This window comes from Rhinichthys klamathensis, unplaced genomic scaffold, assembly GCF_029890125.1.
Source record: "Rhinichthys klamathensis goyatoka isolate OS25496 unplaced genomic scaffold, OSU_Roscu_1.1 h1tg000060l_1, whole genome shotgun sequence".
In the NCBI taxonomy this organism is placed as follows: domain Eukaryota; kingdom Metazoa; phylum Chordata; class Actinopteri; order Cypriniformes; family Leuciscidae; genus Rhinichthys; species Rhinichthys klamathensis.
The window spans coordinates 4,504,235-4,518,177 of NW_026606605.1; the positions used below are offsets into that span (position 1 = coordinate 4,504,235).

At 37.3% G+C, this 13,943-nt stretch overlaps 1 protein-coding gene across 3 annotated transcripts in view; it reads left to right on the top strand.

Annotated features, from left to right (window-relative positions):
* smap2 (small ArfGAP2) overlaps nucleotides 1-8,516 on the top strand; it is a 33,885-nt gene extending 25,369 nt beyond the window's left edge. For 2 of the 3 annotated variants that reach the window (XM_056249737.1, XM_056249739.1), the window contains exons 2-10: nucleotides 2,932-3,065; nucleotides 3,155-3,240; nucleotides 3,333-3,411; nucleotides 3,511-3,570; nucleotides 4,759-4,834; nucleotides 4,913-5,034; nucleotides 5,147-5,318; nucleotides 5,413-5,702; nucleotides 7,894-8,514. In XM_056249737.1, the coding sequence (XP_056105712.1) occupies nucleotides 2,932-3,065; nucleotides 3,155-3,240; nucleotides 3,333-3,411; nucleotides 3,511-3,570; nucleotides 4,759-4,834; nucleotides 4,913-5,034; nucleotides 5,147-5,318; nucleotides 5,413-5,702; nucleotides 7,894-8,019 (1,145 nt within the window). In that variant the 3' untranslated portion in view covers nucleotides 8,020-8,514. Of the gene's footprint in view, nucleotides 1-2,931; nucleotides 3,066-3,154; nucleotides 3,241-3,332; nucleotides 3,412-3,510; nucleotides 3,571-4,758; nucleotides 4,835-4,912; nucleotides 5,035-5,146; nucleotides 5,319-5,412; nucleotides 5,703-7,893 lie in introns of all 3 variants that reach the window. The other variant, XM_056249738.1, reaches the window with a different exon arrangement.
* Nucleotides 8,517-13,943: the final 5,427 nt, after the last annotated feature.

Consider the following 13,943-nt stretch of genomic DNA (forward strand, 5'->3'; position numbering starts at 1 on the left):
TTTGTAGGTGGGGGATGAATGAGTAATCTAAAGAGGCCTGCGGCACAGAAGAGCTCATGAAAATGGTGTTTTATACAGCTGCAGCGAATCAACGTGCATCCCGTTGGGAATATCCCTTTCCTCTGGCACAGGGCCATCTCACATTAGAGTCCATGCCAGATCTCAGATGCGAGTGTGACCGTGTGCATAGTGCAGAAGTGAAGCGAAGCCCCGGTGCTCCATTAAGGGCCAAATCAACACGTTTGTAGCCGAATAAATATTAGATCTCAGATTTCATGATTGAATTTTGGCTTTCTGCGCTTTTTTGGTACTAAGAAATATTTAAAACAGACCAGGTTAGATGGTCTTGTCTAGCCTGTCCATTGATTTCCAGAATACAGTATGGTCTACTTTCGTCCACTTACACAGGAAAAGACCGTCTGACCGACATTTAAAGCACCCGACTAGAGTAAATTTGTTTTATGTGCTTTTTAGGGGTGAGTGAATCTGAAATTGCTCAGATAATAATAGCACAATAAAATATATATATAATTATATATCTATATATATGTGTATATATATGGCTCAACTAGAAGTCCAGATAATTATTTCACAGATTTAACATCTGAAATATAAAATACAGTAAAATATACATGTTGTGTGAATACGTTTACTTGGTGATACTAATGTTATTTTGAGTGAATCAAAACCATACAGCATGACCAGTGTAGTCTGACTCCTGAATGAATGACTCTTGAGTCGATTCTTTTGAGTGAATCAAGCTCATATGGCTTGTTGTGACTACATAGTGTAACATAGTTATGACAACATGAACATAACTATGACAATGTGTGGATAAAAATACACATCATATATTCATGGCTAAAGTATGTCACCAAAGTGTATAATGCTCACCTGCATTTTAAAATGTCATTTATTCTTGTGATGGCAAAGCTGAGTTTTCAGCATCATTACTCCAGTCTTCAGTCACATGATCCTTCAGAAATCATTCTAATATGCTGATTATAGTGATCAATAAAATTTCGTATTATTATCAATGCTGAAAATTGGAAATTGCCGAATGGATTTTTTTTTTTTTTTTTATGAAATGAATTTGTTAAATTATTTTGCGATTTTCTTTCCAACTTGCCAAGTCTTTCAAACAAAACTCTGACTATTTTTCAAAGATCCAATGCAAGGCAACTTTGTCAAATCCAGTCTCACGATCATCTGAGGACTTGTTATTTTCAGTTGTGTGTGTGCAGTACACATTAGACAGTCAGCGAGCGGCCCATGGGCGTGTCATCTGATGCTTACTCAAGGTTAGACTGTCAATTTTGTGTCAAATTAGATCCACTCAGATGAATATAACCACAGCAGGTGCGCTTTGCAAACAGCAGGTATGACCGTCCCAGAATGCTGTGCACTTGTTCCAGAGAATCCTAAGCAATTAAGAGGAAATGTTGCCACAACAATCCTCAGTGACATCACATCAGGAGAGCAACCAGAGCAATAACCTAATGTGGTACTGCCACCTACTGGCCAACACTGGTATTGCTTCAAAAGAGCAGAAAAGCTCAGTGCTTGTGCTCGGAGAGAGTCTTCGGCGTCGTCTTTGAAGCTTGCTCGTGTCTCAGCGGAGTACGGTTACATAATGTGTTTGAAGTAGGAAAAGGGAAAAATGGTGATAACTACACATATATGCACCTTCAGGCATGGTTCTTTGTTGCAGGTAGTGTGGGCTTTATCATGACTGAGCGCCTGTGTGTGTGATTTAAGAGTACAGATGCTGCAGGGCCTGGTGGGTGTGTGTTATCAGCGTTGTGCCAGCGTGTCCACATGACTGGCCAAACTGGATTAGTGATTGCAGTGTGTGAAGCTTGTTATTTTCTTTACTAATGCCAAGCAAGAGAATGTAAATATCACTCCTCAGCAGGCGCCCTCTCTATCTCTCGCTGCCTTCCGTCTGTGTTTTTCTGTCCATTCTCTCCTTCACTGACTCATTAAATTGCTTCAGCGAGGGTCGGGCTGAATTGTGGTTTTAAGAATCGGCTCCGTTTCAGTTCATGAGATGGAATTTGAATTGAACTGTCCACACTCCACAGGAAGTTGAATTTGAATGACAGGAAGAAGAATTTGCCGCATTTTAAAGCATAATGAAATCTGTAATTGTATAACTTTTATAAAAAATAATAATATTAGCGTCAAAATTCCAATCCATTTCTACAATAATAGTTGATTATATACATAAAAATATGATTATAGTTATTCAATAAATATATTCACAAAAGTTTTGGGTTGATAAGATTTTTGAACGTTTTTGTGCTCTGCTCACCACAGCTGCATTTATTTGATCAAAAAACAGTAATGTATCTATATTATCACAATTATAAAATTCTATTTTAACATTTTCAAATGTGATGAATGTTCAGCATCATTACTCCAGTGTCACATGATCCTTCAGAAATCATTCTGATTTGCTGCTCAAGGAACTTTTCTCTTATTATTATCATCAATGTCGAAAGCAGTTGTGCTGCTTAATATTTTTGTGGAAACTGATCTTTTTTTTTTTTTTTTTTTGATGAATAGAAGTTTTACGTTATAAATATTTACGTTACAAAATGTCTTTACTGTCATTTTTGATCAATTTAATGCACTCTTTGTGAATAAAAGTATACATTTCTTTTAAAAAATACTGTTAGCCTATATCATATATAATATTTTCAATAAATTAGAGCATTCTGGGAAATTAATTGCTCTTCCACCATGGACATTTATATATACGTATATATATATATATATATATATATATATATACACATTAAATAGATGACACCATTTCAGTATTAATTATTAATACAATTTAATAGTCTTAGAAATAAAAAAAGGTAGATAAAACTCGTCCTAATTAAATATCTAATTTCTCTAATGTCTTCATTTTTTGCCCATCAGGTCCCAGATGGGCATCCTGGAATCTTGGAATCTTCATTTGTATCCGCTGTGCGGGAATCCATCGGAATCTTGGCGTGCACATATCACGAGTTAAATCTGTAAACCTGGACCAGTGGACTCATGAGCAGATACAGGTAAGCTTTTTGGACCAAGGTTTCCAGTAGAAAGGGCATTGTTTCTGATTTGATCATGATCTGTATGATATAGATGTGTTTGTGCTCAGTCTGTTCAGGAGATGGGGAACACCAAAGCTCGGCGACTATACGAGGCCTTTTTACCAGAGTGCTTCCAGCGCCCAGAGACAGACCAGTATCCTTTAGCACGTGTGTGGAAAACTGTGCATGTATGTTTAAGATTATTCTCCTCTCATGTTAAAAGTTTCCTTAAGCACCGCGATACAGAGCTGCTGAGATTTTTATCCGTGACAAATATGATAAGAAGAAATATATGGATAAATGCATTGACATCCAGTCCTTTAGGGTAAGTCCAAAGATTTTGTAATTATACAATTCTCATTTTAGTTTTATTGTTAGTTTGATTTTTGAAAAAGAATAAAGTTCATTTCCTTTCCATTTTCAGAAAGAAAAGAGTGAGACGGTAACGAAAGAGGCTCCTGTTGTTTTTGAAAAGATGAAGCTGGTGGGTTTCTGCATTTGTGCAATTGAGCTGTTCTGTTTAAAACGGTGGTTTTCAACCTTTTTTACTTGAATGCTCCCCAATATTGGGTCTGGTGAATGATAAATAACTGCTCTAGACAAAGCAGCTTTTCAATTTTTTTTTATTAATGGAAACAGGAAGTATTGATAAATTAAATTAAAACTGTGAGTGATTTCAGAAGTTTCAAGAACTGTATGTTCCTCAATTAAACCAATAGTTTTTCAGTTATTCATGATACTCATCTTGAGGTTTTCTTGGAAGTTTCCTGAGGCTCAGTAGTGGGTCCTGGCCCTCTGGTTGAGAACCACCAGTTTATAGACCTAAAACCCAGAAGAGAGTTAGCATTTTTAAACCATGCATTCTCTCAGGAATTTCTAATGGTTTTTAAAATAGCAGGTTTTGATTTTACAAGTACAAATGGGTCTTAGGTTAATATTACTTGAAGAGACTTACGTCTTGTTCCAACCTTATATTGAACACCCGTGCTCAAAAACTGAAAATATTGACAAAGCACTTTCATTATAATGAAGACATTAGAAATTCCTGATGGAGCCTTCTGGGTTGACATGCATTGATGGACAGTTACACAACTTTGTTAAAGGGGATCTATTATGGTCTTTTCCATAGTCTGAATTTAGTTTTTCAGGTCTACTAGAATTGGTTTTCATGCTTGATTATTCAAAAAAACAATATTTTTGACATTTTATTGCAGCACCTTGCTTCCCAGTCTTTCAGAAACACGGTCTCTATGAAGCCCCATCTTCCAAAAAGCACAGTGTGCTGTGATTGGTCAGCTGGATCAGTGTGTTGTGATTGGTCAAGTACTTTGAGTGTGTTTCGGAAATGTCCCTTACCATAAAAAAAGGCCTCTTACCATAACTGCAAGTTTCAACACACCACTATCGCAACTCGCTCCTTTTTTGTCCCATACCTTGGGTGGGAATTATTAAACTATATTATTTGTATATTCCCAAAAGAAAACTCAAGACTACAATCGAGGTGTTTCAACAGTGTTTGTGCTTTGTAACTTTGCAGACCTTGTTCATGTTCAACCAGCAACAATACACACTAAATGAAAATGTACAAAAGCATAATAGGACCCCTTTAAAATAACAAAGTGATGTTTTTATCATTAACGCATGAGTAAGACTATGTTTGTTTTTCTTGCAGAAAAAAGACGAGCCACAGCAATTCAAAAACACTCCAAAAAAGCAGTCACAGTCTGTTAATGACTTACTAGGGCTAGGTAACGTGCTAAAATACACATCATACATATCAGTACAACCACAATATAGACTTTTGATATTGAAACTCTCTTTTCCAGATGCCCTAGCTCCTCAAGCTCCCGTGTCCAATGGCAAACAGAGCACTGAAATTAGCCCCGCCCTTGACCTCTTCACCTCTCTGCCTGCTGCCGTCAGCAGCTCAAACTCCGCCAGGAGCACGGTAAAGACGTTCACTGAGTTTTCACTTCAGTCCTAACTTTGTTTTGCTATCTTGAATCCATCTTTAGAGGGTAAACCAAATAGTTGAAGTGTTTTTTTTTCCACCACTGTAGTCTAACTCAGGGTCCATGCCCACTGGACGGGTAGCAGCGTCAGTGCCCGAAAACCTCAGCCTGTTCCTGGATCCCCCCACCAAAAGCGAGGACAGCGGAAAGAAGATGTCAAAGGACTCAATCTTGTCCCTGTACAGCAGTACAGCGCCACAAACAAACATGGCCGCTCATGGTGAGATTAGTTTCAGGATGAAGGCAAATTTGAAATGACTCACTCAAAATATGGCTCTTTTCTGTTGATGCATGTTTATATGTTTCTGTTTTAGCTGGCATGTACATGGGAGCAACCCAGATGGGCTATGTCCCTGCTGCAGGCTATGGCCAATACCAGGCCCTGGCTGCCCAGCAGGGCATGATGGGGCCTATGATGGCTCCACAGATGAACATAGTGGGACAGGCAGGTGTCATGCCGCCGACCGGAGTGCCAGCTGCTCCTCCGTACATGGCAGGCGTGCAGGGGGGCGTAATAGGAATGCAGAATGGGATGATGGGAAGCATGGCAGCAGTTCCTCAGCAGGCATATGGAGCCCAACAGATGCAGTGGAACATCAGCCAGGTAACAAGCGCTGGAATCACCATCACCATGCTGACTTGAAACTGAGCAAATAGTTTAGGCTTTTTTCACACTGATAGCCCAAATCATTTTAGGCACATTCAACTGAAATCCGTTTTTGAGTTTGTTTTGGGTTTGATACTTCAAGAACACACAATAAAGGGATAGTGAACCAAAAAAACAGTCTGCCATCATTTACTCGCCCTCATGATGTTCCAAACCTGAATGGCTTTCTTTCTTCTGTGGACACAAAATAATATATTTTTAAGAATGTACTGATTGTTTTTTCCATTCAGATATCATGATTAGACTGGAGCTTTCATGCTTAAAAAGAAACTGCTGAAGCACAACAACAAAAAAATCAAAATGACTCATGTGCCCTTTTAACCCTTCATATTTCAAATGATACATTTTGGTTTGTTTCTCACACACAACTGAGTTGGTATTCACTGATAATGTTCTACCAGTGATAATGTTCCTCATTCAAAGCAGTGGTAACTGCAGAGACCGGATCACTGAGTTGAACTTGCAAACCGGATCAATCACATTTGTGAATGGATCATTGAGAGCAATTTTGTGAAGCAGATCAAAGACTGATTGAAAACATCTGACTCAAAAGATTTAGTCACAAATCGAATATAGCAACACTGTTTAAAAAAAAAAAAAAATAATGAATACTTTTATTCAGCAAGGATGCCTTTAAGAGATCAGACGTGACAGTAAAGACATTTATAATGTACAAAAGATTTCTATTTAAAATTTATGTTTTTTTTTTACATTCTATTCATCAAAAAATTCTGAATAAAATGTATCATGTATTTTCAACATTAATAATAAGTAGAAATGTTTCTTGGGCAGCAAATCAGCATATTAGAATTTCATGACTTGTGACACTGAAGACTGGAGTAATGATGCTGAAAATTCAAATCACAGGAATAAATGACATTTTTTAAAATATTAAAATAGAAAACAGGTATTTTAAATTGTGATGATATTTAACAATATTATTGTTTTTACTCTGTTTCTGATCAAATAAATGCAGATTTGGTGAGCATAAGAGACTTCGGTAACCCTTCCTTTTACAGTCCTGTTACCCATGTACTTACTATGTACTTATTATAGTAATTATAATTACTGGGTAATAACTAGGTACTAATCCTGAACCTACCCCTAACCCATGTACTTAACTTATATTAGCCAGTACTTTCTAGGTAAGTACACGTAAGTACTGTACTGTAAAAGGAAGCGTTACCGAGACTTCTTTCAAAAACATTTATAAAATCTTACTGTCCCCATTCCCCAAACTTTCAGGGTTCCCACGCATTCTGGAAAACCTGGAAAACCTGGAAAATTTATAACAGACTACTGCAAACTAACAGACCTGCAACTTTTTATGGGTTTCTTTGTTCATTGACTTTGACTTTACCTAATATTTGAATTTTTTTTAAATGTTCCAATATTTTTTGTTATGATAAACACTGGTAACAAGAAACATTTGTCAATGTACAATTAAGAGGTCAAATTAAAAAATGATTTTAAAGTTAAGTCATGGACATAAACTGTACATCTTTTAAAGGGGTCCTACTATGCCCTTTTACAAAGTCTTGATTTTGTTTTTGGGGTGTATTGGAATATGATTTCATGCTTGAATCTTCAAAAACACATTATTTTTCACATATTTTACATTATTACAGCTCCCTCCCGAGTCTGTGCTGAACGTGTTGTTTAGTCCCGGTTTTGATGAAGCCCCTACTTCCAAAATACGAAATGTGCTGTGATTGGTTAGCTAGCCCAGTGTGTTGTGATTGGCAGCGCTTAGCGTGTGTTAGCGATCTTTTTTACACACAAACCGCAACATTACACACAAACTAAAGTTTATTATTATATATTGATATATTACTTTCCTCACACAAAGTTGTCGTGTGGCTTCTGAAGATGCACATGTCTTGTATACACTACAGTTATGATACTTTTTTGAAGTGGTTTTGAAGCATGAAAGCTTTGGTCCCCATTAATTGCAACTGTATTGACAAAAATAACCAGTATAAAGTTTCTCCTTTTGTCTTCCACTGAAAAAAAAAGCCCACAGGTTTGGAACGACATGAGGGAGAACAAATGAAATCAACAAATGTAAGTGTCATCGTTACTTTCTTTTAATTGCCTGTAATAACCGTTTCTGCTGTCTCTCTCACAGATGACTCAACACATGGCAGGAGTGAATTTCTACAGTGCCAATAACGTGATGGGATACGGTCAGTCCATGGGCGGGGCGGCTGCTCCCGGTTCAAATCAAATGCTTGGGTCGCACGTGTGGAAGTGATGACACCATAAAGTGAGAGAGTGGGACAGTGTGTCTGAATTGGGTGGGCTGGGTTGGCGCCACGACTGAATGACAGAAGAAGGGGAACAGATTGTAGGAGCACGAATGATACGATGATCGCAATTGAAGCAAATTCTCTACCTCCCTCGTTCTCAGAGCCAGATTTTCATGCTTGCCTTCAAACAATCACATAATCAGAGAGAGAATAGAGGTTTCCTTCGCAAGGTTTGGTGCGTACGCTCCTCTCAGAATGTTACACGATCCACAGCTTTGATGTTCCTAAATGATGTGTTTTTGCTACATACGCTTGAGGATTTGATTTTATATTCTCTCTTTTATTGGCCACAGTGATTTTGCCAAGTAAGACATGTTCCTGGATCAACATATTTTCTTGATCCTGGAACAACATTCCTGTCTGAAAAAGTATGGTGTGTTCACACTTGTAGTTCGGTTCTCTTGGTTCCTTTGGTCCAGACCAAAAAAAAGAAAACAATACATTTAGTCCTGGTTCGGTTAGGCTAGTTCACTGGTCATTTTTAACACAGAAACCTAAAGATACAAAACAACAAAACACGTCTTTTATGACGTATATTTTGCGAAAGGAATTTGTCGAACTTCCAAAACAATGCTGTGTGCTTGGCTCTCGCTGTACGTGTTTATATATGATGGTATATGATGAAGCTGACAACTCTTGAAGAGCTTGTAATATGGGTAAAGGAGTCAAAACAGCGGCAGGAATCCCTCCCTGACACACACGACAAACTGTGATGGGCAACATTGCAACTAAGACAAGAAAATACAGGTATGCTTGAGCATTCTGTTCTTTTTAGGGTCGCATCTTGTTTTTGGTTCGTTTACATGTCTTTGGTCCGCGTTCATATTTAAGTTGAACTGCACCAGAGTTTGTTTGGAAGCTGAAAACATGGGTCTCGGTCCGCTGCTTTGGTCCGCACCAGGGTTCGGATTCTAGCCTTCACACTTATTCAAATGAACCGCACTAACAGAGAAATCACACCAGGGTTTGATTTAATCGAACCAAACATGCCAAGTGTGAACACAGATACACATCCTAATCCTAGGCTATCCCTACTACTAATCTTAACCCTACCCATAACTAATCCGAGGGAAATGATAGGTGAATAACACTGATGTAGAAGCACCTAACCCCGGTTGCAAGAATAAACTTGACATAAACTCTAAACTTGTCCCTCAAATCTGATTGGTTGATTGGAATGTTGCTCCAGGATCAACAAAGATGTTGATCCAGGAACATGTTGTACTTGGCGAAATCACGTTCACCATATTTTATCAGTGTTAAGTTGCAGTCATATTTACCATTGTTCAGCAGATTTTTGCAGGCAAAATTCAGTCAATTCAATAGGAATTCAATTGATCTGGGACTTTGTGAGGGCAAAAGTTTTCCCCATGCAGATTTCACAACAGATTCCAGTTGTACGTGTGAATACGCCACGTTTACCAACACAGAAATTGGACTGCATTGGACCATTTTTGCTCGTGAAAATTGGCAAACATTTTGTTAATGTGACCTCTCGTTTAGTAACAATTTAAGTTTAGAAGCCATTTTTGTTGACATTTTTGTTAGTCTTAAACTTTACTACTGAGGAAAATGTCTGTTTTATGTCTCTGCTATCAGGTTCTGCAAACCTGCGAATGATACTCTTGTATTGTCGTCTTTCTAACGCACAGGGTACAGCTAAGCCACTTTGACTTTGCTTTCTGTCTCGCTCGCTCTCAACTCAGGAGAAATAAAGGCTTGGGAGGATGAAAGGGTTCTCACATCCATCTCATAGCAGGACATTTACATTCAGCCAAAGATTTATTAATGCTCAGTAGTCTCCACAGATATTAGGAATGACAAGTTCTAGATGGATCCATGCTGCTGTGCATCGTTTCAGAGCATTGCGGTTTGACCTCAAGAGTTTAATGGCACCATTGATTGTATTGTACACTGCTTTTTTCCCTCATTACTGAGTGCAGGGTCACCGCTGGCTGAGAGAATGAAATTTTGGGACACTCAGGCTGCAGTTTGGACCGAGACCAAATGAATGTTTCACTCTGACTGCTGCCCGAAGAGCAGAATTTGCCATGGCCACTGTGTGAAGTTCATTCAAAGCAGTCAGCTTGGGGTTTTATTGACTGCTCGCTGTTTGTTTGAGCCTTACATCTACTTTTAAAGTAACCAAATGCGATGAGGTTCACTCTTGATAACTAGGACCCCTTTAAAACAACCACTTCCTTGGTGAACAAACAACCTAAGCTGGTTTGCTGGCCTGGTTTACTGGTTTCATACAGGTTTTAGGCACTTGTCAGGTGGTCAGACTGGGAGACCAACTAGCCAACGGCAAGTTGGCCTGTCTAGAATACCAACAAGACCATCTTAAACAAGCTAGACCACATTGGACGAGACCAGAGAACCATCTTAAGCTGGTTTATGGTGTTTTGTTTTGTTTTATTAAATGTTTTGTTCAGGGTTAAGCAGTTGTACATGCATTAAACACATCTGTGCTCTTGTGTTTATTTTCAGATTATATTTTTATCTTTCATAGCCATAGAGACTGAAAATGTTCTGCTTAGGAAATGGATTTTTTTTCTCAGTATTAGATTTCTAAAGGAGTTAATTGTGTTAGACTTCTCTGCATTTTAAAATATTTGGTTTTTCGTTGTAGCCCTGAATGTAAAGAATTGTTTGCTAATATTATTACTTGTGCTTTGCATACCTTGGTGAGTATGTTGTCTGGAATGACAATGTCATTGTGGTTTTGCACATCACTGCTCTCTATTGGCCAATCAGTGATGTACAGTAGTGTTTTCATCACATAATTTGTTGCTGAATGATTTTTTTTATTGTGCAAACACATTTAATTTTAATCTGCACTGCATTTTTAGGTTTTGTATGTGCGTTTGCTTTATTCTGATTAAATGGGACCATTATTTCCTCACAATTAGGCGCGTGTGAACCTGTAAATACCATGTTTGTGATTTAAAACTTATAACCCTCTATGTAAGGTCCAAGGTTTTATCTTTACTTTAAAACTATTGTTATAGTAGCACTTTACAGTGGAAGCTTGTATGCATGACTCGTTCATTGAGAAAGTTTGATTAGACAACATTTAATACCATATGTTACAGCCTCGCGTGCATGCTAGACATTCCAAAACGGCATGAAAAATGTTGCTGCTGATTTGATTCATCTCACCAGGTGTATCTGCTTTTAACTTGCACTTGAATGTATCTGTTTGGTTTGTCTGTTACAGTTTTTTTTTTTTTTTTATAGCTAACAAGCATTGTTCAATACTGAAGCCACTTTTTCAAAACTCGTCATACTGTCTGCATTACTAACATGAATCTTGGCCAAACAGTTAATCTCCAAAACCCACTCAGACCAACAAAAATGTAATTAGGCTCAGTAGCCGGGCTGCATAAAATGCTTAAACTAATCTTACAAGTGAGTTATCTATCTATATATTTTTTTCTCTATAAGACGGTTCATAACTGTTACATAAAAGCGTAGATTGGTATAATTTGAATGCGAAAAAATAAGACTGATTATTCCCTGGCAAACTTGTTTCTGTGGAAGCTTGTTTTGCAATTGCTTAATTGCGAGTTTAGGCCCTATATCTCACAATACTGACATTTACTCAGAATTGCGAGTTTTATAACTCACAAATGCGAGTTTATTAACTTGCTATTCTGGTAGAAGGTATAAACTCGGAATTGCACAATGAATTGTGAGGTATAAAAAAAAGGTTACTGCGACTTTTTTTTTCTCTCACAATTCTGAGAAAACTGACTCTTTTTTTCTCGCAATTTTGATCCAGCAAGCAATAGCCGGCATTCCATCGTCTACGTTAACTATAGAATAGACTATAATAGTTTGGCTATGTGTAACCCACTTCTAGCCAAAATAACCTTGAATTTGGTAGTTTCATGTAGTTTTTGCCTAAATAACTTGCATATGTATGATATTCCATCAAGCAAAGTAAACAGTGATTACAAGGTGATTGGTTTCATTTCTTCACTCATTTCATTTATCTACTTGATGACTAGTCTATTCTTGGGCTATGGTTTAGACGTCTATTACATTTTCACTGACAGCCCAAATTTTGCTTTGTTTTAGCCTAGACGTCTAGGCTGTGTTTGGACAGCTATTAGACGTCTTTTAAACTTAAAATTGCTTGCTGGGGACTTTGTTTCTCGAAATTTCAACTGTATAACCCGCAATAGTCCTCTCCTTCAGAACTGTGATGTTTATTTCTTGGCGGAAACAAGCTTCCATACAAATTGGCAGTCAGACTTAAGGCAGTCTGTTAACATAGTGGCTAAGTTTTGGCAACTGCCACAGTTCAAATAAAGAAGTGGAACTGCTCTATGTAAAGCAATATGGGTCCTGTTTTAAAATTTTGATCTACAATAATACTTAGGCAAATAATTAATCCGTAGAGAAGCAATCATTCTGTAATCTATAAAGGTCTAATACAAAATGCAACTGCTACATATACAGTGCACATTTCATAGAGCACACTTAAAATAAATGCTTTTGTGCTAGCAGTAAATGTCAAAACCACTATTACTGTTTTCTCAGTAGGCCTATGCATAAATTATTTTCCTTGATGGAAAATGGAGGGCTTGTTTCCACTCACGCTTGCAGTCTCAAGGAAGAGAAGACAAGTGGCTTTATGACTCCGACAGCTGTGTAATGGTTTCATCGTCCCCTTTGGTGAAACGGTGCTAAAACATCATCTGCCCACATTACGTTGTGGAGGTCTTGAACATTCTTCCTGCGAACTCTCACACGTGAGATGATGACGTCATGTAAGTGTTTGTCATGTTGAATGGATCACATCATTCTGTGGCTCGCAGTGAGTTTGGTTACTTGCGAAGTTTGTATTCAAGTTGCTCGATCTTGTTTGCTTCCTTTTCAGGATATCTAATGTATTTCAAAGGCTTGAATGTGAAATAAGATGAGAAATAAACAAATAAACTGCAATTAAGTGTTGTGATTTTGTTATATTAGGCCTATTGGCTATGTATTTTTCTTCAGTGGCACAAATGCAAAAATAAATTGTATGATATAGCTAGGCTACGATAAAGTGTTGTTTTTTTATAAGAAAATTAATCTAGGCCTACTGTTGTTGTAGCCACCTAGGTTAAATACTTTTAATTTTATTCAGTAAACATAATGGAAGACCAATGGTTAATTTGAATCCCAATTCAAACAGTCATATTTAAATTTCACCCTAAAATAATAGGTCGTTACAATTTTTACAGATGTTGGCGTTTTTATTAATGAACATAAATTTACTTCTGCATCCGAACTTAAGCTACTAACACTGTCAATAGTATATTTTGCCTAACTAAATAGCAATTTCTATTAGCCTAACATGTAGGCTAATGTTAATTTGTGAAATGTTCCGCAACAACCACTAGGGGGCAGGTCACAATCTTCTGGTTGGAAATCTGTAAAGGTGGGTGTTTGTCGTTCATTTATGTTTCAAATTAATACTTTTTTAATTTAGGTAGTGTAGGCTAGTTTGGGACACAGCTCTTTGTAATAGTGTAATTTAGTTTCAGCTGCATATATCTCTGTCCATCTCTTCACTTTCTCAAATTTGCTTTCTGGTGCCGCCATTCTTATGGAAAATGGTGAAAGTAGAACTTCCGGACAAACTTTTTTTGTGGTATTGCACTGTAGTTCCGTCTGGTGGTATTCAAAGATAAATGTGATGTCACCCTGTTTTAGAGAAAATGATAATATAATAATAAAAGATAATAATAAATATAGGCTAGTACTGCTGCTGCTACTAAACTATATAATATCATTTTTAGTTGTTTTGTGATTTATAATAATAATTAACAATAAGTATAGGGTTGAGATAAGTGGAAAAAAAAATTCCAATCATAGT